General features: G+C 46.3%; 1 protein-coding gene across 2 annotated transcripts in view; it reads right to left on the bottom strand.

The window, feature by feature from the left end:
* LMF1 (lipase maturation factor 1) overlaps nucleotides 1–26,264 on the bottom strand; it is a 149,656-nt gene that overhangs the window by 46,799 nt on the left and 76,593 nt on the right. For both annotated transcript variants that reach the window (XM_058849503.1, XM_058849504.1), the window contains one exon: nucleotides 165–332. In XM_058849503.1, the coding sequence (XP_058705486.1) occupies nucleotides 165–332 (168 nt within the window). The remainder of the gene's footprint in view (nucleotides 1–164; nucleotides 333–26,264) is intronic.

Raw genomic sequence — 26,264 nt, 5'->3', positions numbered from 1 at the left:
AAACCTCCAGCAAAGCACCCAGAGCAGCGGGAAACACCCAGGAATTCCTGGCTGGGAACCATCCTCATTCCCTGGAGGCTGGACTCCCATCCTGGCCCCTGAGCCAGCTCCTGGAGGAGCCGGGAAGGCAGGAGAGGAGGGGAAGCTCGGTGGGAGCAGCTCACCTGGAACAGGATCTGCAGGAGCCCGTGCAGGATGCTCATCCTCCGGCCCAGCAGCAGGAAGAAGGGCACCACCAGCTCGATGAAGTGGTTGACCAAGGTCTCGAAGCGGTGGAACCACCACGGCGAGCGGTGCATGAAGTACGAGATGGGGTTGGGCACCGGCTGCGTCTGGAATGTCAAAGGGAAAAATGGAATTAATCCCCTCCAAAACCTGGTGTGAAGGGCAGCTACAAAGTTCTGGCCTTGTTCCTTGTTTCTCTCCCCAAGTTTGCCCTCAGGAGAACCGTCCTTCACCTCTGGGAACTCGTTTCTTCGCAGAGAAAATGACTTCATTCAAGGGTTGTTTTTTTTTTCACGCATCTTTAAACAAATTCATCTCTTAAAAAGCAAGAGTTTTCATTTTCCCTTTTGTCATCATAACCAAACCCCAGCTTAAATCAACCCCACCATTATTTAACAGTGAAATCTTACACTGAGATCAGCTCTGAGGGATGGTAAAGTGAGTGAGGATCCTCAGAGCAACGGGGCAGATCCAGAAACGGAGCCTAAGATTTGCTCAGGGTCAGGCCTTGGGTCAAACAGAGCCAGGAATGGAAACCAGATTTCAAAACCTCAGAGATCTGCTTTCAAAATATTTAAAATTCAAATAAATGTGCTGGTAGAGCTGCTTTCCAAGATGGTAATTTGGGAGAGGAAAGTGTAATTCCTCTAAACATGTTATACTGGTTAAGGTATTTACATACTGGCCTTGGGACAATATTATTCTTTTGTCAGCCTGAAATTTTTTGACACTGGGAGATTTTTCCATCCAGGACAAGAAAACGGCAAAGTTTTCAAAGGGAACAACAGCCCCAAGTTCTGACATGTTAATAAGTGCCACCCTAAGAAATCCCACGGCTGGAGCAAAAAAATAAATGTGAATTTATCTTAGCGTATCTGACAGGCTCGAATTCCCTGGTATTGTCTTAAAACTTCAACAGCAAAAATGGGAAAAAAAAGAGAGGTGGAAAACACAAATGTTAATTGAAGGAGACACAACACATCTTTAAATTATTTGTAGTTAAATCCAAAATACAAACAAAACAGGGCAAATCCTGTAGGATGCGTGGCAGCCAAGCACGCTCCCGCTGCCAAATCCCACAACTATTGTAATTCCTTATTAGCAAAGCTGGGATTAATAAAGCCTGGCCTGGGCTGGAGGCTGCTGTGGCCCCTCAGGACAGGAGACCGCATCCTTCCTTCCCGGATGGGGCCGGGCTGGGCTCAGGGAGCTCTGCCAAGGCTGCTCCGGCCGGGCCGGGGGGTCAGCGCAGCCCCCGCTGCCCCCAGGGCCTCCCCTGGACCTGCCAGGACCCGCTGGACCGGGCTGGAACCTCACAGCATTCCCAGGAAAGCTCCCACAGGGACTGGGAATATTATTATTATTATTATTATTATTATTATTATTATTATTATTATTATTATTATTATTATTATTATTATTATTATTATTATTATTATTATTATTAATTTTTTTATTTTTTATTATTTTTATTATTTTTATTTTTATGTTTATTTTTATTTTTATTTTTATTATTTTTATTTTATTTTATTTTATTTTATTTTATTTTATTTTATTTTATTTTATTTTATTTTATTTTATTTTATTTTATTTTATTTTATTTTATTTTCTTCTTCTTCTTCCTATTATTACTATTACTATTACTATTATTATTACTACTGTTTATTATTATTACTTTTTATTATTACTTTTCATTATTTATTATTTTCATTCATTATTATTTTTATTATTTATTATTATTTATTATTATCATAATCATTATTAATTTTATCATTATTATTATTATCACCATTTAATTTGAACTTTTCTCATTTTATTATTCTATTAACAAAGTAAATAATAAATAACATTATATATAATATATACTATTATATAAATCTCGCTAATATATATATTATTAATATAATAAATTAATAAATATTAATAAAATATTACATTATATAATAATTTAATTATTACATTAATATAATGAATATTTATGCAGCAATTGTTATAATATATTAATAAGATATTAAATACATAGTGCATTCATAATAATTTTAATTTTATTTGATGGTAATAGCAATAACGATAATGATAATAATTATGACGATAATAATGATAATAATGATAATGATAAAATAATGAAAATAATAAAAATAATAATAAAATAAAAATAAAAATAAAAATAAAAATAAAAATAAAAATAAAAAGAAAAAGAAAAAGAAAAAGAAAAAGAAAAAGAAAAAGAAAAAATAAAAAGAAAAATAATATTAAAAATAAAAATAATAAAAAATAAAAAATAAAAAAAATAAATAAAAAAATAAAAATAAAAATAAAAATAAAAATAAAAATGAAAATAAAAATAAATAATAATAATAATAATAATAATAATAATAATAATAATAATAATAATAATAATAATAATAATAATAATAATAATAGTAGTAATGGATTCCTGGCAGTGTCTAAGGCTGGGCTGGATGGGGCTGGAGCAGCCTGGGATGGAAGGTGGGAGGTGTGGGATGAGCTTTAAGGTCCTTCCCAGCCCAAACCAGTCTGGGATTTGCGGATAAAGCAAAGTCCAGGGATTCACATGTCCCAGCTATCCCTTCAAAGCTGCTGGGGGAGGAGATGTGTGTGTGTGTGTTCCTCCCAATGCCTTCCAGATGCGGCACCGCGCAGCTTTCCCGGGAAGGGAGCCGTGTTTACTCGGGATGGGGCGTGGAGGCAGGAGCAGCCTGGCAATCCCCAGGAGCCTGGGATGCTGCAAAACATCCTGGATTCTCTTTGTGCCCGACTCCACGAGTGGCCAGAGGCACCCACAGCTGGGGAAAGCACCCAGGGCACCTTGCTGGGATTTTGGAGGTGGGATTTTCCCCAATTCCAGGGAAATCCTATCCCATGGAAACATCCCGCTGGGGTTGGAGGTGTTGGTGTCAGAGCCCAGGAGGAGGGAAAAGCTTTCCAGGCTCTCCTCACCCAGCTGGTTTCTGGGATTTGGAGCTTTGCACCTTCCTTTGTGGCTGTGCTGTGAGGGGAATTCTGGACACCCAGAATGGTTTGGGTTGGAAGGGATCTGCAGGATTATTTAATTCCCACCCCCTTCCACTGTCCCAGGCTGCTCCAAACCCCATCCAACCTGGCTTGGGACACTTCCAGGGATCTGGGGGCAGCCACAGCTTCTCTGGGAATCTCAGAGGGAAGGACTTTATCCCAATATTCCATCTTAATCCATCTTATTCCATCTCCCACCATAAACCTGCTCTTTCCCAGTTTGAAGCCATTCCCCCTTATCCCATCACCCCAGCTCCCGGTGAAAATCCCTTCTCCATCTCTTCATCCCAGGAGCAGCTGAGAGTTCTCCTACATCCAGACCTGAGATCTCCTGACACCCAGACGTGGGAAATGCGGATTCCAAGGAGGATGGAACCAAACCTCCCCAAGGTGGAGAGGGAGTGGAGCTGTGGGCTCCGAGCGGCCCCGTCTCTGGGCACCTCCGTGAGACTGAAAATGTTTTTAAATTTTAAAAACCCAACAAAACCCCAATTAGCAAACTCTGTGTGTCAGCACAACATCACAACCCTCGTGGCTCCCCCCCAGCTCGGAGAAACCGCTGCTGCAAACGCCTTTGGAAATGGGAGCAGGAAAATGAATTCCGTAATTCACGGGGCAGATTTGTAAGGTGTGAGCGCTGCTGCAGGAATTCTGGGTCGCCAGCTCGGGCCTGTTCCCTGTTCCCTGGCTTGGATCGAGCAGCTTTTATGAGGGCTGGTAACACAGTCTAAAAATACGCACAATAAACTGGTTTTTTTATTTTTTTTTTTTCTCCCTACGGGGTCTATGGTTTAATTATGTTCTTAGTGAGAACCATTAAAGTGCTAAGTACCTGAAGACTCCTAATTTACTAAAGTGCACCCCACTAAAAGGCAACAGAAGGCCATTATACAGCGGGGTGAGGGCTCTTCTTGGGGGCTGGGAATGCCCACGGCCCCTCCTCACAGCCCCGTTATTCCACAGCTTTCCAGAACCTCCAAGGGAGGATTTAATCCCAGGCTTGGAGAGCCCAGCCCAGCCCAGGGAAAGCTCCAGGCTCTTCTAGAGGGAAACAAATCTCACATTGTCCTCAAACAACCCAGACAGGGCTGGGATTGGGGCAGACTGGGAGAGGGGAAGGTGGCCCTGCCCATGGGATGGGATGGGCTTTAAGGTCCTTCCAACCCAAACCATCCCGGGATTCTTCACAGCTGCAAGGAGCTGGGCAGCAGGGGAGTGTGGAGCTGGAGGGTGAGGAATCAAGGAACCAGGGGATCATGGAATGGTTTAGGTTGGAAAAGGCCTCTAAGATCAGCACATCCAACCAAGTGCAGTTCATGGCAGAGAAATCCTGAAAAACAGAGGGAAATGGAACAACAGCAAATGGGAATAAATAATGAGAAAAAGCAACTATTTGGTAAAAAATAAAACAGAATTCCAGAATGAGCTGGGTTGGAAGGGATCTGAAATCTCATCCAGTGCTACCCCCTGCCATGGGCAGGGACAACTTCCACCATCCCAGGTTGATCCAAGCCTGGCCTTGGACACTTCCAGGGATCCAGGAGCAGCCACAGCTTCTCTGGGCACCCTGTGCCAGTGTCCCACCATCCTCACAGGGAACAATTCCTTCCCAATATCCCATCTTTCCCTGCCTTCTGGCAGTTTGAAGCCATTCCCTGTCCTATGGAATCATGGAATATCCTCCCCCCTGACCCCAGAGAGGTGCAGTGAACAGTCAGGAGAGAGGGAAAGCCTTTGGCACAGCCAGCTGAGCGTGAGGAGCAGCAGTCCCCTGGAAAAGCAGGCTGAGAGCTTTATTAAAGGTTTTCTGGAGTGCTGTGGAAGGTCCAGATGAACTGCAAAGCTCGGCTCTCCAGCTTCCCGAGCAGCGAGGCATGAACTCATCTCCTCGGCTTCAAAGCAAAGCCCTCGCTCCTCTTGTGCTTTGGACCAAAAAATGAAAAGGATTCTCCATCGTGGAGCGTAATTGGATCAGCGTGGTCCAACAGGCTGTTCCCTGCCAGTCCATTCTGCCTCAGATGCTGACCTGGCTCCTCAGGCATCTGCAGATCAAAGCTCCCCGTTCCCAATCCCGACGGGAACGTCTCCCCGGCCCCTGGAGCGGAGGGGAGATCAAGGGGGTCACTCCCAGCTGCTGGGAAGTGTGGGCAGATGAGTGCCCTGCCTGAAGCCAGCCCCTCTCGGCTCCTACAGCAACCAGGGATTCCTAAAAAACACCCTGCTTGGAACAGGGGGAGATTCCGGAGCTTCCTCGCCATGGCAGGGATTGATGAGGGATTTTGCAGAAGGATTCTCATGTAGGGAAGGGTTTGGGAAGGGAATGGAGCAGGGAACTGCTGGGGCTGGGTTTAAACCCAGCAGCCCCCTGTGCTGGGGGTGTTTTATCTGTGCACTCAGAGCTCCACGTCCACGCTACTGAAATACGACAGCGAAGCGGTTAAAAATATCCCCTTCAAAACTTTCCAGTTATTAATGAGATTCCAATCCAAATAAAATCAGAAGGGGGAAAAAAAAAATAAAATAAAAGAGAAAAAGCTGGATCTGGCTTGAAATGCACACTGCTCTGACATCCAGTGGGTCACAAGGGGTCGGCTCTTCAGCAGCGCAATATCAAAATAATCAAGCCTTGATAAAGTAATAAAAAGAGAAGTTGCCTGTAGGTTCTTGCTGGGCAGAGCTCCTCTCGCCCAGTCAATAGGAATATTCAGTCCATAGAAAAACAGACTGGAATCTGCCTGTTTAAGACAGCAGAGCAAGCCAAGGAGATGTGTGTTTGACTCGGTGCCAGCACGGCCATAAAATGTTGGCAATTTAGTAGAGACGTGGTGCCGCGCCACTCTCCCAAAGGACCTAAATAAACTTCAGATGGAGAACATATATTTTTACTTTTTATATATATAAAAAAATCTGCTGGTTCATTTTTAACTCCTTTCCCCAGCCAGCCCTTGCTCGGAGGTTTTTCAGAGCTCCAGCAGGTCCCCATTCCTGCTGGCTGAGTGAAGGAAAAGTTAAAAGCCTGAAAAATCCCAGCAGTGATTCACGTCTGGAGGTTGGGATTCTGAGGGAATGCTGGCCAGAGGGGCAAGGGGGCTTGAGGAGAAGATTCTGCTCTGCAATTTCATGCCTCAGCACCGTAAAATATCCCAGGGAATTTGTTGTTTTCCTGTTGACAACAGGAAAAAAGTCAGGGGTGGAGGTGAAACCTCCCCGCCACCTTCAGTTTTGGTCAGGGTGAATCACCCCAGGAGGATCTGGGGGACACTGGATGGTGGGGCTTGGAATCCCAACCACCTGGGTGGGGGCAGAAGGCTCCTTTTTGTTTGCTTTTCCAGCCTGCACCCAGCTCCTGGTCTGAGCCTCCCCTCTCCAGGAACAGAGCCCACGTTTCCAGGGCCCACAGCATCCCTGTTTATTGACACTGCTCTTCCGTAACGTGCTCCGAGCTGCTCCCGGAATATCCCGTTAATTGGGGATGGATTACAGATTCACCTATTTATCCTGGACATTCTTGGAGAGGTCCTGAGCTAAAATTACACAAGGAACTGTTGAGGCTATTTATTTGTTCAAAACCCCGTTCAAATAACCGGCGGGGCCTGGGGCAGACATCTCGGCTCTGCTGGGGCCAGGAAGAGCTGGTGGAACCAACTCTGGGTCCTCCCTGCCCTTGGGGCTTGTCAGGAGCAGCAGAGATGGGGCAGGTTGGGTTTAGGGAGTGGGACAGGCTGGAAGCTCCATCCATAAGATTCAGAGAGTGGGAAGAACCTCCAGGATGGTCAAGTCCAACCTTTGAGCCAACACCACCGTATCGAGAGGAAAAAACAGGATTTAGGGGCACCACGAGAAGGTCCCATCCCATCCCAAAGGCAAGGGGGGAGCTGAAGTCCCTCTCCAGGTTTGCTGTTTCCATCAGATGGTGCTGTTCTGTCTCACAATCCAGGATTTTCCAACTCGGGTCCCTGGCCCGGAGCTCCCTTTCCCCACGGATCACTCACCAATATTTTAAATTGCCATTTAAGAGCATATTGCAAACGTGATCCTTTAATTGGTCACTGTTATGACTCTCTATTAAAGAAGACAAGTTTTTCCACACAAGGTAAGCCCTGAAAATGTTTCAAAACAACCCAGAGCTGATGTATTTATTATGCATTTCTCCATATATAAATAATTCCATGAAAAGGGGACGTAGTGAGTGGAAACTCCATTTAAAATGTGATCCCAGATGGTGGCAAAGCTCTAAAATTGCAAGGCAACATGTAAAGAAAGATTAACGACCTCAAACAGGCCCAAATTTATGAGGTGAAAGCCCCTGTAATCCTGGAGAAAAATGATACCAAACCTTCGACCAGACAGCCAGAAAATACCAAAATACCTCTGCTTACTCCATGTGCCCTCTGCCATTTTACATTTTCCTTTAATACCCATTATTTGGGGTTCAGTTGGTGTTTTCTCCTGCAGGCCAGAGGTTCTGCTCTGGTTCATGAGCACAGTGAGGGATTTGCCAGCACCACGGATAAATCAAGAAGCGGGGAAGTGATGGGAATAAGAGGTGGAAAGGAGGGAAAACGGAGCCAGGACACCACAACGAGCCTTGGGCATCTCTGTGAGACCCAAAGCTCCACCATGGAGCAGGATGAGGGCACAGAGCTCAACAATTCCAGCGTTAACCCCTTGTTCTGCCCAGGTGGGAAACGTTCCGAAGGGAACAATGCCAACATTTCTTCCCAAGGAATGCAGGTCATCCCATTCCAGCATCTTAATTCCAGCCAGGACCAGAGTGGCTGGCACAGCCCATTCCCCTGGCACCCCCAGCACCCCTTGGCAATGCTCCTGCTCATCCCCCTGGCCATTCCCACCTCAGCAAGGCCACCTGGACTATTTTACTCCAACACTTTTCAAAGATTTTCCAACTTTTTCCACAGAGCTCCTTGCACATTCTGGTGTCTTGAAGGGCAAACCTATGGCTTTGGGGAGTGGAAGAACAATGTTCTGAACACCTTTCTGAACATCCTTCTGAACACCTTCCTGAACAACTTTCTGAACATCCTTCTGAAAAACTTCTTGAACATTTCTCTGAACAACTTTCTGAACAACTTTGTGAAAAACTTCTTGAACATCCTTCTGAACACTTTTCTGAACAACTTTCTCAACACTTTTCTGAACATCCTTCCAATGGCTACACCCGCTCAGAGGAGCCAGAGCTCCTCACAACCCCAAAAACCACCCCACAGCTGCTCTCCCACATCCCTCCATTTTTTTCCCCCTTTAAAAAGTCCAGTGCTAAACCCAAGACCAGTCTCCTTCAGAGGGTTTTTTTTTTGGTGTGTGCTCATAAACACGGGCTCAGCACCAGGCCAAGGAACACACGGAGCCCCGGCTCGTGCCTGTGTTTGGATTAGGCAGCTCCGTGGCCTGGACGTTTACAGTCGGGTTGGGGTTGTTATTTTTTTTTCCCCCCCCCTCCCCACAACTTGAGACAAACAGTGAGAGCTTTCATAAAATGTGTTCACAAAGGGTAAATTGTGCCATTAGGAGCCGACTACCTGGTTGGTCACTGGAATTCTCCGAACTGGAACGCCACCGCGCTCCGAGCCAAAGCCAGCGCCGGCGGCGGGAGGGGGAACTCGTTTAACTCTGCAGCTGCCCGGGAGACACAGCACACCCAGCACACAACTGCACCATCATTCAGGATGGAAAAGAGCTCCCACACCATCGAGTCCAAGGCCACCACCAACCCAAGTCCCCATGTGCCACATCCACGTGGTTTTAAATCCAGCGCCAGCTCCGCAGGGACCACCGTGACTGATTCAGCCCTGAACCTCCTGTTCATCCTGGAGCATTTCTAGAGCAGGATGGGATGAAAATGAGACAGGAAAAACCAGGTTGGTGTCCCAAAGATGGAGCCAAAAGCTTAGGAGAGTTTGTTTCTGTTTTAGGCTTTCTCCCGAGTAACAAAGGATGCAGCCGGAAAGAATTTGGGACAAGCAAAACAAGTCACAAGAAAACTCATGGCCAAGAGGAGCTGATGTCCAACCAGCAGCCAATTCTGCTCCCCCTCGCCAAAGAACGAGGGCCTGGAGCGGCAGGACAGGGGGGAACAGCTTCAAACTGAAAGAAGGGAGAATTAAATGAGAGCTTGGGAAGAAATCCTTCCCTGGGAGGGTGGGCAGGCCCTGGCACAGGTGCCCAGAGAAGCTGTGGCTGCTTCTGGATCCCTGGAAGTGCCCAAGGCCAGGCTGGATGGGGCTTGGAAGGTGTTGGGGTTGGAACTGGATGGGCTTCCAGAACCTTCCCAACCCAAACCATTCTGGTTCTGTGATTCCATCAGCTGCAGCTCTCCAGCAGTGACACAGGCGCTGCATCTCCTGGTGTGGCCACGATTCCAACAACTCTTTTGTAAACAATTCAAGGGTTAAATCAGTGACTTCTTACAAAAACATGACAATACTCCAGGACACAATACACACACAGTGACACTGAACTTCAAATCCTACCCATGCTGGCAAACAGGCTCGGGCATCTTTGGACTCCTGAATACAAAACCGCGCTTGTTAGAAATGTCCTGGTCCTGCTCAGGGCTTTCCTTGGGTAAAACCAGTAATTAACTACATTTTAAAGGACACAATTCCAGGGAAGTTCTCCAGCACACCCTTAATAACTCCAGTGGTTTCCCTTCTGACACAAAAACGTGCCGGATTTCAAGCAGCACGTGCCAGAGCTGTTATCCAGGAGGGAAGAAGCCTCTCCCAGCAGCACCAATCAACGCCCATCCCAATGTCCAAATCCTCTTGCCTGGAGCTCTGGCAAGCTCTGCCCTTGTGTAATCGTGTGTTTTGTAAGTGTTGCTTGTTTCTCTGCTTTTCTTATAAAAAGAAATAAAGAAATTCTCCAGGCAGATAAATTCCAATAAATGTGTCGCTCCTCTGTCCCCGTGGACATAATAATGCCCTCACTCTTGTCCCAACTTGGAGAGCTCACACATCACCATTGTAAATAAATCTGCCAACCTCAGGCAAGCAACTCATTTCTAATAAAGCCTTTTACCTCCTTTCCTAACGCCAGACAAGATCCCGGAGCAGCTGAGTGCCCGAGGGATGGCAGCTCCCATCCTCTGTGCCAGCCCATCCCGGTGCTGCCACGGGGCTCCTGCCCTGTGTTTCCCTGGGATATTCTGGGGCTGGATTTCTCCATCCTGCTGTCACCCTGGGGCTCCTGCCCTGTGTTTTCCTGGGACAGCTTTGGGGCTGGATTTCTCCATCCTGCTGTCACCCTGGGGCTCCTGCCCTGTGTTTCCCTGGGATATTCTGGGGCTGGATTTCTCCATCCTGCTGTCACCCTGGGGCTCCTGCCCTGTTTTTTCCTGGGATAGTTTTGGGGCTGGATTTCTTGGTTGCCAGTGTTGCTGTGGGGCCTGTGCCCTGTGTTTCCTGGGAAAGGTTTTAGGCTGAATTTGTCAGTGCTGGTGCTGCCGTGGGGCTGCCTTGTGTTTTCCTGGGATATTTTGGGGCTGGATTTCTCCATCCTGGTGCTGTAATGGGGCTCACATCTTGTCTTTACCTGGGATCAGTTTTGGGGCTGGATTTCTTCATCCCAGTGCTGCCATGGGGCTCACGTCCTCTCTTTACCTGGGATGTGTTTTGGGCTGGAACTCTTGGTCCTGGCGCTACCCTGGAGCTCATGCCTTGTGTTTTTCTGGGATATGTTTTGGGCTGGATTTCTTCATCCCAGTGCTGCCATGGGACTCATGTCCTCTGTTTACCTGGGATATATTTGGGGCTGGATTTCTCTGTCCCAGCGCTGTCACGGGGTTGGTTTGTTCCTGTTTTTTCCTGGGATATATCTGGGGCTGGATTTCTTGGTGCTGGTGTCTCCCTGGGGTTCATACCCTGCGTTTCCTGGGACAGGTTTTGGGCTGGATTTCTCAGTCCCAGTGCCACCCTGGGGCTCGTGCCCTGTGTTTACCCAGGCTGTGTTTTGGGCTGGACATCTCCCATCTCCCACCCCGTCCCAAACACTGCTCCCATTGATGCCGCGGGGCCGGGGCGATGCCGGGCCGGGCATGGGGGGAGCTTTGCCTGCCGAAATTCGGTTCTGGCTGGGTGTTTAATATTCCCCATCATGCTGGGCTGTTTCTGCTCGCTGCTGCCTGTCAGTTAAGCCCGGGGATGTTTATTTTAACGGCCACTTGTGGTCAAGGCTGGTGCCAGTTGTACGGCATCGGTTACGCAGATTTAGCGCTGGGGACTCGGCCCCCGGCTCCCCGAGCACGGAAGGCAGCCAGGGCTGCCCGGCCTAATGCGAAACAACTGAACTCTTCCAGCAGTCCCTGCTCCAGCTTTTAACCCTTGCTGGGCAGGAGCTGGCTGCTTCCACAGCTCAGCCTTCCCACATCATCCCATATCCTGGCCCTCGTCCCATCTCCTGTTTCCCAAACTCCCCCGGCACCCACATCTCCGGGTGAGGATCTGAAAGCACCAGAAGGAGCAGGGAATGTCCTGACTTGTTTAAGGAAGCAGTTTTCAGGGGAAGGAGGGGATTTTTATTGCTCCCACGGATTTATCATTACTCCAAGGATACAGTACACTGCTGGGAGCGATCACAAATTAATTGAATTAATTGGAAAAGTCCAAGCTGTGACCAATCAGTACCTGATCAACCAGAGGAGAGCACCGAGGATGCTCAGCATCCCTGCCTGGTGGGCTGACACGTGCTTGGGACACAAATCCAGGCCAGGCCAGGTCCCTGACAGGAGCCTGACCTGGGCACAGCCCCGTCCCCAACCCCAAACCTCGTGGAGAGCGTTTGGGCAGCACCAGGCGAGCCCCTGCCAGAGCCGCGCCGATGCTCAAACGTTCAATAACCCGGGGCCCGCGGCAGAACTCTGCATCATTTCTGATCGCCTGGACAGGCTCCAAGATGCTAATCAGCCCCAGATTAAGTCATCAAGCAAACTGATGAGCAATCACATTCTGTCAGTCCAGCTGCACAGCATTACTCGGGAGCCGCGCTCCCGCCGGAGAGGGAAGGCGGCTTTGTGCCGCGGATCCGCCGGGAAGGAGGGCTCGGAGGAGCTGTGCTGAGCAGCAGCTCCAGCTCCTGGCCCCACTTCTGATCCCAAAATTTGCCTCTAATCACGCCAAGGTGATAAAGGTGGCGGTGCCCAGCCTGGTCTGGTGGCATGTGGCTGCTCCCAGAGCATCCCGGTGTTTTCCTGAATTGTTTTCCACGGAGGAACATCAGCCTGTGCCAGTGCTTTAACTGGACCATCAAAGATGCTGCTAATAACTGTGAGGGACAATAATTAACAGAAACCCGTTAATGGTGAAGCGCTGGAGAATTGATGCTCAAATCCCAGTTCCATTCGGTGGGAATCTGGGAAGGGGAAGAGATTCCAGGCTTGTTCTCAACATCACCCCACTGGGCTTGCAGAGTTCTCACCCAGAGAGAATTTTATTCCTAAATAAATCAAAACAGGAGGAGAAGCAGCCTAAATGTCCAATGAGGAGATGAAAAAAAAACCCCATCTGGAATAAAATAAAATAAAATAAAATAAAATAAAATAAAATAAAATAAAATAAAATAAAATAAAATAAAATAAAATAAAATAAAATAAAATAAAATAAAATAAAATAAAATAAAATAAAATAAAATAAAATAAAATAAAATAAAGTAAAATAAAACCTCAGCATAAGATAAAATCAAATACTAATTCTGATTTTTTCTGCTCTAAAAGCAAACACAGACAAATCCTTTCCAACACGATTTCTACTCATATTTTAATACTGCTGGAATTTTATGCAGTATTTGAATACTGCAAATGAATTAACTGGAGCTGCTGTCAGGGAATTGACTCTTTTTACAGGTCTTGGACACAGCACCTCGTCTCCAGCCATCCTGTCCCTGTGGTTTTCCCATCACTTTTTTTGGCTCCACTGGGAGCTCCCCTCCCAGGACGATTGTTTGCCTGGCTGTGAACACCTGGGAAGTCACAGAATCCCTGGAGGGGCCAGGCTGGAAGGATCCACACTGGGAATCTTCTCCCACCTCCCTGCTCAAGCAGGGTCATCCCAGAGCACGGGATTGTGCCCAGACAGCTCTGGAATATCTCCAGCGAGGGAGATTCCACAGCCTCTCTGCAGGCACACGGGGAAGGGGGATGATGACATTTAAACCAGGGCAATGACCCACGGCCTCTTTTCAATTCCTTCCTCTAAAAGTAAAAATAAAAGATTGAAAAATTAAAATAAAATAAAATAAAATAAAAAAATTAAAATAAAAAAATTAAAATAAAAATAAATAAAAGAGAAGAAACTCCGCATTTCAGGGCAGGTGATGGAGATGAAACCAGGACACGACGTCAGACGCTTCACAATAAAACCCTGGGAATAGCAGGGCCAAGCTGCACCGTGTTAAAATTCAAGGCTAATTTAAAATCTTGTTCCTTAGTGCAAAAGCTGGAAAGACGCCCAAGCAGAGGGAGGAGGGAAAAAATAATAACCAAGCCAATTGTATATTTCTCCTAGAAATTCCATGTCAGGAGGTACCTCAGGACTGCACCCGCGGGCTCCAATTTCAATAAATCAACACAGCGTGCGGGGCAACGGTAGCACAAAGTCCTGCTCCCCCTGCAGAACCCGGCCAGGTAAAATCACCAGGAACAAAATGCCCATTCTTCCTGCTCCTTGGCAAGGGGACAAATTACTTTCTGCACCTCGCTGTGTTGAAGGAGTGGTTATTAAACGCAGTCGGAGCCGCCTTTCCAGCTGTACTCAAAGCCAGCGCGGAATCGGGCGAGCGCCGCCGGCCGCGGGGAATCCAGGGAGCCACCCCCGTGTGCTTCCCTGCCCATCCAAGGGTTTAAATGATTGGGATTTGGGGTCAGGGGGAAGCTGGAAGGACAGGGGGATGGGTGCTCCGAGCTGGCTCGTCCCAAATGTGTCCACACACGGAAAATCCCGGCGGTTTTGGTTGGAGCTCGCCCCTGTCTGGGACACAGTTGTGTGGGAACCATGGAAATGGCAAAGAAGGGAGGGATCAGAAAGACTTGGGAGAGGAGGGAAAAAAAGGGTCTGGCCCTAAACCACAAGGTTCCATCAGGAATTTGAAGAGGGCTGTCCCCATCTCTCGATTCATCACCTCCACTGTCCCCCCCAGAAGGACATTCCACACCATTTCATACATTTCATCCCACAAATCATTTTACATTTCCTTTACAGTCAGCCCCTCTCCTCTAGTGTCACTTTGTTACTGGATGGCACCAGAAGCTCCAACTCCAGACATTATCCCAAAGAATAAAGGGAAAAGCCAGGGTTTGGAGCCCTTGGAACGCAGCGCTGAGAAGGAGACAGCTGGTGGGAACAAAAAAATGTAAATCGAGATTTCTGTAACAGATTTACCTTTTCCTACCCCTGGAATCTGAATTGTCACCGAGCCTCCCAGCAGGTGGGATTTTGGCAAGTTCTGAGTGAGAGAAATGGGGATTATTCCAGTCACAACCAGCACATCCAAGTGGCCACCGGGTCCAGCCCCTCCTGGAAGCCACAGGCCAGTGGGAGATGTCCCACAGCCGGTGACCCTGAGCGCTCCAGAAACGCAGCAGGGAAAAGTGGAGACTTCAGGATCCAACTATTCCATAAAAAAAGCAGCCAGCCCAAATTTAGCCACGGGCTCGTCCTTCAGGAATGCCTGCACGTGGCACTCAGTGCCCTGGCTGGTGACAAGGTGATGCTCAAGGTTCCAAAGGTTGGCTCGGTGATCTTGGATTTTGGGATTCAGGGATTTTGGGGAGCGACCGAACACAACTCGTAGGAAATTTGGGTTTTTTTCTGTGCAGCATTTCTGCACAGACACAAACATTCCCTGTTTGTGACCCCTCAGCTATTTGTTGGGATTAAATTCCATCTTTAGCTTGCCACATAAAACACCTCGGAGACTTCGTGCCTTCCATGAAATATTCCAGAAGGCAGATTCTCACCCACACAGCGCCCTCCAAGTGCACCCCAACCCCAAAAGAGAGCTGCTAGAACCTCTCTGCTAGTGATTAACATATTTCCATGCCCATGCATTAATTAAAATAAAATTAACACACCCGTAAATAAAACTCCTGAACAGAACTGGCCACCAAAACATCTTCAGTTCAGCACAGCCAGAAATCTCCTCCTATATTTAGGGAAAAATTAGTTATGGAGCTGACCACTGCTTTGTGTTAATAACAACATTCCCAAGGATTGGGGAGGAACTGGCAAATCTGGGAAGTCCCTCGGGGTGGGATGGGCAGGAGAATCCGTGGCTTCGCTCTGGATGGAGGAGCCAGTGTGGAAAAACTCGCAGAGGGATAATTTTAATTGGATTTAAGAGCTGGGACCACTTCAGCTGCCTGAAGTGCAGATCTCCCACCTCACAGATGTCATCCAGGCCCAAACAAAGCTCATGGAGAAATAATTTTATCCAAAAACAAGGAATATTGGGAATGCTGGTGTTGGAGAGCAAGGGCAAAGGCAGGGAGCTCCTCCCATGGCCTCTCCCTAAAAACACAGCTCAGGTGGAAAACAGCAGCTGCTGAAGAGGAGGAGGAATTACTGCAAGGAACTCAGGATAAGTTGCCACAGTCAGTGGAAAGGAAAGTGCCCAGGGCATGGAATTTACTGGTGTGTAATCAATAAAAAATACCCCACAATGATTCTGTGTCACATTACACCAAAACGCCTTTTTCTCATGTCAGTGGTGGAAAACTTCAATTTAACCATTAATTTTAGTCTGAAATCCTCCAAATCATCACAGCTGAATTCTAAGAAGTGACAGCTTGGGTGATTCCTTTTTGAAAACCCTCCTGCTGTGTTTTACCTCACAAAACCAGGGAGAATTCCTCACGGATCACTCCCGTGAATAAAACATTGATAACTCCCTTCCAGGCAGCTCCCAGCTGGCAGGCAAGGGGTTAATCCTGGGAAGGCTGCAGCTTTATGGCTGAATTAGCTCCCAGCCCAAAATGAAACACCGGCAAAGCTGTCCTGCATTAAGGGCACTGGAACTCCATAATAATTTATGAACTGGACTCTGGTTTTTTACACCCCGGGCAAACAATGGCGAGGCAGGAGGTCCGAGGAAGCCGAGGGTTAAAGGTGATTTTGTATTACCTGAATTCCCTTCAATAACTCAACACATGACCATTAGCCTGCTTTATCTGCCTCTATTAAGAAGAGCTGATGAAAAGTTTTAATCTGCTTCCCAATGGCTCCGAGCACTGGGGGAGGGACAGGAGATTGTTTTGGTTGGGAGCATGGGAATACACAAAAAAAAAAAAAAATTAAAAAAATTAAAATGAAAGTGGGGAGTGGGGGTGTCCAGCCCCCAGCAGGGGCTGAGGGATTGTCAGGCTGTGGGTGACTCTGCCCTGTCCACAGCTCGGCCCAGGTGAGGGATAACTGGGATATCAGGTTGGAATTCCTCCCTGCCAGGGTGGGGAGCCCTGGCACAGATTCCCAGGGAAGCTGTGGCTGTCCCTGGATCCCTGGAAGTGCCCAAGGCCAGGCTGGATGGGGCTTGGAGCAGCCTGGGATAGTGGAAGGTGTCCCTGATCATGATCCTTAAATTCCCTTCCAACCCAACCATCCCTTGAAAACATCCATCACAAATTACCAAGTGTGATAAATCACATTTTTCCCTACATCAGGATGGTTTTCTGCACATTCCCTCGTGTCTTTCCCACTGCCCCAACACCAGCAAGGGGTTCCTGGTTTTACCAACCCCACCCTGCACCCTCCTGCTCCCCAGGCACACATCCCAGGGCTCTCCCTTCTCCTCTCTCAGGAACCCAGCACTGAAAACTGAGCAAACTGATCCCACTTTGCCCCAAAACACCACGACTTTGGCAAAAAAAGTGCCAGAAAGAATCCTCCCATGGGCTGGGTGTGTGGGGATTTCAAAGCAGGGAGGTTTCCCCTGCTCCTCCTCAGCTTGGCACTACTCTCACCATACAACAGGTTTAATTCCTGGAGGAGAAGATGAGGAGAGCATCGCCCAGGGAGAGGGGAATGGGATCTCTCCCACTCCTACAGCCTCAAAACCTGTCCCCAGCTCTTCTCCAGCACGTTTTGAACATCACCTCCAAACCTCCAGGCCCTCGTGGCGCATCCCTTCCAAAGGAACCGGGATGGAATGAACCCAGTGGGTCCCCCAGCCCTGCCCTTGATGTCTGTGTGAGGATTAAAATAAATAAAATAATTAAAAATAAAATAAAATAATTAAAAATAAAATAAAATAAAATAAAATAAAATAAAATAAAATAAAATAAAATAAAATAAAATAAAATAAATAAAATAAAAAATAAAATAAAATAAATAAAATAAAATAAATAAAATAAAATAAAATAAAATAAAATAAAATAAAATAAAATATAAAATAAAATAAAATAAATAAAAATAAAAAAATAAAATTAAATAAAATAATTTAAAAAATAAAATAAATAAACAGAAAAAAAAATGGGAATTTATTCTGGGAAAAAATAAATAATCTGGAGACCCTGGGAGGGGAATACTTAATTAATTTATCTATTTATTTATTCATTTATTTAGGTATTATTTATTTATTTATTTATTTGGAAGTTGATTGCTTATTTATTCATTTGGACGTGGATTATTCATTTGTTCCTTCATATTGGAAGTGGATTATTTATTTGTTTGCTTGTTTGTTTGTATGTGGATTGTTTATTTATTTTTTTATTTGGAAGTTGATTATTTATTCATTCATTTGGACGTGGCTTATTAATTTATTCATTCATTTGGGAGTGGACTATTTATTTATTGATTCATTTGGAAGTGGATTATTAATACATTTATTTATTTATTTATTTATTAATTTATTAATTCATTTATTTGGAAGTTGATTATTTATTTATCCATTTGGACATGGCTTATTAATTTATTCATTCATTTGGAAGTGGACTATTTATTTATTGATTAATTTGGAAGTGGATTATTAATACATTTATTTATTTATTTATTCATTTATTCATTCATTTATTTGGAAGTTGATTATTTATCCATTTGGATGTGGATTATTAATTTATTCATTCATTTGGAAGTGGATTATTAATCCAGTTATTCATTTATTTATTTATTTATTTAGTTATTTATTTATTCCTTTGCACGTGGATTTATTTATTTATTCATTCATTCATCTGGCAATGGATTATTTATTTATTCACAAAGTCGAGCCAGAGGCACCTACTGCCTTAAAGCCTCTTTACAAACTCGAGCCACTGCTTAAGGAGAACAAATTTGGGATGTTTAAGGAACTTCCAACAGAAATAAACCCTAAAAATAAATTACATTTAACAATAATAAACTATAAAAAAATAAATTAACTAATATTGCTAAATTAACTAAATAAGAATAGGTTAAAGTAATTCAAGGTGACAAATGGGAGACCTTCAGGACACTCCCAGGGCTGCCCTGGCAGATTATTTCCCTCTGCAGGCACATCCATCATCCCGCTGCCATTCCCAGCAAACACCAACATGGAAACTCCTCCTCGGGGCTGAGTTTTCGGGAGAGCGGAGGGGAGGCTGCCTCAGCTCAGGGGGAGATGGAGCTGGGATTCACCCTCGGCACAGGACAGGGCTGAGCAGCTCCAGGGAATCCAGGAGCTCTGGGAATGTGGGAATGCACATCCCAGCCTGTCCCGTCCCAGGGGCAGTGGCCACCCTGTGACCAGGACAGGGACCCCAGGACAGCCACCGGCCACAGCCCGGAGCCCACGGAGCAGGGGGGGTGGGATGGGAACACTGACACTCGCTTTGGACCCTCCCATTCCCATTCCCATTCCCAATCCCATTCCCATTCCCATTCCCATTCCCATTCCCATTCCCATTCCCATTCCCATTCCCCTTCCCATTTCCATTCCCATTCCCATTCCCCTTCTGTTCCCATTCCCATTCCCATTCCCATTCCCATTCCCATTCCCATTCCCATTCCCATTCCCATTCCCAATCCCATTCCCATTCCCCTTCCCCTTCCCCTTCCCATTCCCATTCTGTTCCCATTCCCATTCCCATTCCCATTCCCATTCTGTTCCCATTCCCATTCTGTTCCCATTCCCCTTCCCATTCCCATTCCCCTTCCCATTCCCATTCCCTTTCCCATTCCCATTCCCATTCCCATTCCCTTTCCCATTCCCATTCCCATTCCCATTCCCATTCCCATTCCCGTTCCCATTCCCATTCCCTTTGCCACTCCCGTTCCCGTTCCCATTCCCATTCCCATTCCCATTCTGTTCCCATTCCCATTCCCATTCCCATTCCCATTCCCATTCCCATTCCCATTCCCATTCCCATTCCCATTCCGAATCCCATTCCCATTCCCATTCCCACTCCCATCCCAGCAATCCCAGCAGGAACAGGAGCCCTCCACCCCCTTTGCTCGGTGTGCTCCACCCTCAGATGGCTCCAGCAGCACCTTCCTGCTCCAATAAACCAACCCCATCCGGATTAATCCCGGCCAGCACAAAGTCTGGAAAGAACTTTATCTGCTCGGATCCCAGGCCAGGAAGTTGAGGACAGGGGGATCAGGCACCTGCAGTCCCCTGGGATGGGCAGGACAGTGCCAGGGATGTGCAGCTTCCATGATTTCCCTTCCATGGGCTCCCCACTAAACCCCAGGGTGACCACAGAGGAACAGGGGGTGGCACACAAGGTCAGAGCACCCCAATTTCTACAGGCACCGACCACAGAAGCTCTAAAATATAACCCTGGGGTGCTTAGAGCAGCCTGGAGCCCAAAGGACAGGATTAATTTAATATAATATTAATTTAATAAGCGGTCCTGCAGGTACAAACAAGGTGGGAAAGGCAGGGGAGCTGCTTTTGCTTCCCAACGACTCCACAAGGGTCAAAACATCCCTGCCCTGTTTTTGGTGACAAAATGTTCTTTGTATTTATTTGTGTGTGCTGGAGCTCAGGGGAGGAGCTGAGGATTTGGGGAAGTGCTTTCCTGATGTTGCAAAATCCCATTTTTAGAGGAAGATCACAAAATCCCAGAATCCCTGAGGTTGGAAAAGCCTGTCAAGATCCTCGAGTCCCAGCTGTGCCCGATGCCCAGAGCTCCGAGTGTCACATCCAGACATTCCTTGGACACTTCCAGGGATGGGGAATCCAAAATTCCCTGGGCACTTCCAAAGCTCAGAATCCCATTCTCCCCGAGTTCCCTTGGAGGGATCCCAACCCTTCAGTTCCGTGCTTTACACCAGAATGAAAAATGAATTTGTGATTAAAATAATAAAATTCCTCTTCCAGAACATCAGCCAAGAAGCACCAGAGAGCCCAAGGAGAGGGTGGGAAAGAGAGGGACAAAGGAGGAAAGGGAAATTAGGGATTTCACACCGGGAATATGTTTAGGAAATGCAATTAAAACAACTGATCCCTGCTACTGAGCTGCTGGTTTGAGATTCCTGCTCCTCTGGGCACCCTGAGCCAGGAATTCCTTCCCAAAATCCCATCCAGCCCTGCCCTCTGGCACTGGGAGCCATTCCCTGTGTCCTGTCCCTCCATCCCTTGTCCCCAGTCCCTCTCCAGCTCTCCTGGAGCCCCTTTAGGGTCTCTGTGGTTCCTCCCTGGATCCTTCCCTTCTCCAGGTGAACATTCCCAGCTCTCCCAGAGCAGCTCCCTGGCAGGAGCAGCCCCCACACCCAGAATGGCAATGCCAGGCTGGCAGAAGCAGAATCCACTAAAAAAAAAACATAAAAAAATCAGGAATAAACCAGACCTTTCTCCTCTCCCTGTAACCTCCACAGACAAGAAACAGGAACTGGAAGTTCACCAGTTTGGGGTTTTAAATCCCAGACTGGATTCAAACCCAGCCCTTCCTCTCCCTCCTCCCCCAAAGCCCTGGGGAATCTCCAAGCAGGTAAGAAAATAAAAGCTCGATTAGAGCTACTGTAACTCCCCAATTGTTTAGACATAATTGTCTAAATAAAATAAAGGGCTTAATTAGCAAGATCATCAACATAAAGGCAGATTTGAATAAACATTCACTTCGTCAGTCAGCAGCAATTAAGGTTTCTCCTGATAAGAGCAATCTCAGCTGGATGCAGATGTTTTTAATAATGCAAATATTTCTCCTACTTGGAATAATTAAGCCCAGTATTTTTTTTTTTAAAAGAAACTCTGCAAAGGTTGGTGCTGGGAATAATCAATATTTCCCATTCCATCCCAAGAACCACATCATGAATGCTTGATAAGGGAATTTTCAACAGCAAGGGAAGTGTCCTCACACCGAGGATTTACAAGAAATACTTTTGTGTCCCACTTTAGTCAAACAAAAACAAAAATCTGGCCTTTTCAAGTCCATCCCAGCCCAAAGCATTCCAGGATTCTCTGATTTCAGGGGAAATCAGAACATAAAGGAAGTGATTGGCACCCAGTGAGAGTGGGTTTCTATCCATTAATACAAATGGAAATTGCCCAGTTTTTCAGGGATGTTTTTTTGGGGCAGAAGAAGGAAGGACTCACAGAAATGACCTCCTGTGATAGATCTGATCAAGTTCCAAACCAACTGAGTGCTCCTGGTGCTGCAGAGATCCCAAAGTGGGATTGTTCCCACTCCATCAGCCCTGTCCCAAGGCTGGCCTCGATGCTCCTGGAGGTTTTTCCCAGCCCAAATGATTCCATCCCTGCCTGTGTCCCCACAGGGCTCACAGGACATTTGGAAGATTTCATCCACGCAGGAAGAATTATTTATTATATCATTCAACACCCTCTGAATGGGTTTTGCTCCTTGCTGCAAATCAAGGTGGGGGGAATATGATGGTAAAAAGAAATAAATCAGCCCCACAAGCGAATCCTGGTGGTGCCCAGGGCAGCTCCTGCCAGTGCTGAATTCCTCCTCCTGCGGCTGATCCATCTGCACACGCCGCTAATCAGCTCAGCCCTCCCTCCCCTCTGCCCCAAATTGCATTTAAAACACAAATAATAATAATAAAACATCATAAAAACGTCACCAGACAAAGCAAATACACCAGAACCCCGAACCTGCTCTCGCTCATATTTTGTCCCAGCCCCTATAAAATTAACTTTTACAACTTTTACTGGCAACTCCAACCTGGGTCGAAATTATTCTCTGATTACTGTGCCCATATATCTCAGGGCAGCCAGTGACCCTCATCCAATTACCTTCAGGAACACTTTGCACACATCCAGGCTCCACAATTAAATCTGGGATAACGCACACCCCGCTCCCGGGGCGGAAAAGTCTCCCTGGATGATTTGAAACGTGGCAAAACGAAAAAAAAAAATTAAAAAAAAAATTAAATAAATTGAATGAAAACGTAAAAAAAAAATAAAAAAAATAAAGGAAAATAAAAAAATTTATCCCCAAAATCAATCACGCACAAATTTTAACAGCCTGGGAGGGTTGTGAGGGTGGGGTTTTTTTTGTTTTTCAAACACAAAAAAACAAATAAAAGCCCCCTCAGCACGCACGGCGCTGGCTTTAATTTCCTTGAGTAAACAGCGTGTTTGCAGGGAAGAGGAATACCTGGAATTTCAGCTCATTATTGCCCTATGAAATATGTCTCCAAGGCCAGGCCTGCCTGGGGGATTTAAGCCTGGCTTAGCTGCTGCAGCCCAAGTGCAGGGAGGTGGAGCTGGATCAGAAATCAGATTCTGCTCACGCTGAGCGGCTCCGGCTGAAACGGCCCCAGAGGCACCCGAAGGGAAGGAGGGCGAGGAATGGGGTGGAACTTCCAACTGGAGCAGCCAGAGACAGCTCCCAGACTGCTCCAGGTCTGGGGAGGGGATGGCTTCCCACTGGGTTTATCCCATTGGGTTTATCCCATTGGATTTATTTATCCCATTGGATTTATTTATCCCATTGGATTGATCCCATTGGATCCATCCATCCCACTGGGTTTATCCCATTGGATTCATCCATCCCGTTGGGTTTATTTATTCCATTGGGTTTATTTATTCCATTGGATTTATTTATCCCATTGGATAAATAAAGCCATTGGGTTTATTTATCCCATTAGATCTATCCCATTGGATTGATTTATCCCATTGGATTGCTTTATCCCATTGGATTGATTTATCCCATTGGATTGCTTTATCCCATTGGATTGATTTATCCCATTGGATTGATTTATCCCATTGGATTTATCTATCCAATTGGATTGATTTATCCCATTGGATTGATTTATCCCATTGGATTGATCCCATTGGATTCATCCATCCCATTGGATTTATCCCATTGGATTTATCCATCCCATTGGGTTTATTTATCCCATTGGATCCATCCATCCCACTGGGTTTATCCCATTGGATTCATCCATCCCACTGGATTGATTTATCCCATTGGATTGATTTATCCCATTGGATTGATTTATCCCACTGGATTCATCCATCCCATTGGATTCATCCCAGTGGATTGATTTATCCCATTGGATTTATCCATCCCATTGGATTGATTTATCCCATTGGACTGATTTATCCCATTGGATTGATTTATCCCATTGGACTGATTTATCCCATTGGACTGATTTATCCCATTGGATTGATTTATCCCACTGGATTGATTTATCCCATTGGATTGATTTATCCCATTGGATTTATCCCATTGGACTGATTTATCCCATTGGATTCATCCATCCCATTGGATTGATTTATCCCATTGGATTTATCCCGCTTTAAGTTTTCCCACCAACTCTGGAGGAGCACAGATCCTTTGGAAAGAGTGGGATTCTCCCAAAGGATGCCCAGCCCTTGGGAACGCTCCCCACGGAGCCGGGCTCCACTCCTGCCCCCACAGGGAGCGGGCACATCCCGGTGTCTGTGATCCCGGTGGACCCTCAGGATGGATCCAGAACCTTCTGGAAGACCCTCAGGACCCTCAGGATGGATCCAGAACCTTCTGGAAGACCCTCAGGACCCTCAGGATGGATCCAGAACCTTCTGGAAGACCCTCAGGACCCTCAGGATGGATCCAGAACCTCAGCACCACCAGGACAGACAGGATAGTCTAGAACCCCACGGAATGATCTAGAACCTCAGCACCATTCAGGATAGTCTAGAACCCCTGGGGTGGCTCCAGAACCTTCTGGAAGTCCCTCAGGAACCTTTCATGGACTTTTTCTTTCCCCCCATTCCCGTTTTTCCCCCAATTCCAGGGATTTCCCCTATTCCTGTTTTTTTTCTTTATTTTCGCTATTTCGTTACTTTATTTTATTTTTTTATTCCCTTTTTTTTTCCGCCATTCCCGCTTTTTTCCTGATTTCTGGTTCTCCCCAATTCCCGTTTTTTTCTTTATTTTCACTATTTTGTTATTTTATTTTATTTTTTTATTTCCATTTCTTCCCCCATTCCTGTTTTTTTCCCCCAATTTCTGTTTTTTTTTGGTTTTTTTCTTTATTCCCGTTTTTTTTTCCCCATTCCCGTTTTTTTCCCGATTTCTGGTTCTCCCCAATTCCCATTTTTTTCTTTATTCCTGGTTTGTTGTTTTTAAAAAGGGCTGGAATCTGCTGCTGATTATTTGAAATTCCAATTTGAAAATGTGAACTGCTGTAGAAATTTTAGAATTTTATACACAGCTGTGCATAGGAGCCACTGCCTGTGAGCTTGGATTTGCCATGCAAAAAAAACATGGGAAGAGGCTCAATAATAAAAAGGAAAAAAAAAATCCCAATTCTAGAGACATCCAGACCTGCTCCAGCAGCATTCCCAAAATCCAGAGCTCAGCCAGGAGATAAGGAGCAGAACAGTGCAAATCCTCAGAGGAAAAAGATGGAATTTGCAACAAAAACCAAATCTAAAGAACAACCAATAAACCCCAAATGAAGCAGCACAGGAGGGAAGCACAAAACAAAACCCTAAAAATCTCCTGAGCTGGAAGGGACCCACGAGGATCATCAGATCCAAGTCCTGGTCCTGCAGAGGACAATCCCAGCTCCACCTGAGCCTGCCAAAGCCTGGGCATCATCCCTGATGTCAAAAACCCAACAGGAGGAGCGACTGCGCCGCTTCCGAGGGCTTGGGAGGGAGCTGGAGCGGAAGCCAGGCTGAAAAGAGCTGTCAGGAAATCCTCTCTTCCAAAGAATTTGAAAGGACAGGCAGGGAATGGGGAAGAGGAGTGTGAAAACAGGAGAGGGAGGCCCCGTGATGCCCTCAGGTATTCCATGTGCAGCTCCTGCCTTTGGCCGGGATGCACAAAGGGCTCCTTCTTCGGAGGGGAGAGGGAGCCATGCAGAACATTCACCATGGCTAATTAATTTCGGCCCCTCAATTACCAGGGGGATCTCGTGACACAGCTTTATTTGTAGCTTCTTTTTTTTTTTCCCCCCACCCCCTATTTTTTTTTTTTAATAAACAAAAAGCAGATAAGAAGCGTGACACCTTCAATGGCTTTACAACGGCTTTACAACGGCTTTACAACGGCTTTACAATGGCTTTCCTGCCAGCTCATCCCACGTGGAAAGGCTTGTCCTGCCTTTGGGAGTCCCACCACTCATCCCTAATCGGATCATCCCTGTGCCAGCCACAGGGACACCACACAAATCATGGAATGGTTTGGCTGGGATCTTTAAAGCTGATCCCAATCCAACCCCTGTCCCCAGGCAGGGACACTTCCCATTGGAATATCCATCTAAATCCTCCAGGCAACGGAAATGCAAGTGGGAAATGGAAAAGAGCTAAAGATGGAATTAATTCAGATACCGGAGCAGAAAAAATCCTGGTTTATGACAAAAGATTCGCTGCGTTTGGGCAGGAGATGCCCGGAGCTCCTGGACAAAAACCACGGGAATAAACAACACTGGGGGTTGGTTTGTTGGTTGTTTTTTTTAACTGGAAGGGGAAAAGCTGCTGTTTCTACACCCTAACACAGATTTCCACATGAAAATAATTCACCAAAGCCACCACGGTCTGGGGGCTTTCACTCCAGAGCCAAACTCCCCGAAAACGTGACCACACCTCGATAACTTTGGGGTGAAGCCCTTGGGGAAGAACCCAACCTGCTCCCTCCT

This window comes from Poecile atricapillus, chromosome 14, assembly GCF_030490865.1.
Source record: "Poecile atricapillus isolate bPoeAtr1 chromosome 14, bPoeAtr1.hap1, whole genome shotgun sequence".
NCBI lineage: Eukaryota > Metazoa > Chordata > Aves > Passeriformes > Paridae > Poecile > Poecile atricapillus.
The sequence above is the reverse complement of the archived record's forward strand: the minus strand, read 5'-3'. Positions and strand labels throughout refer to the sequence as shown.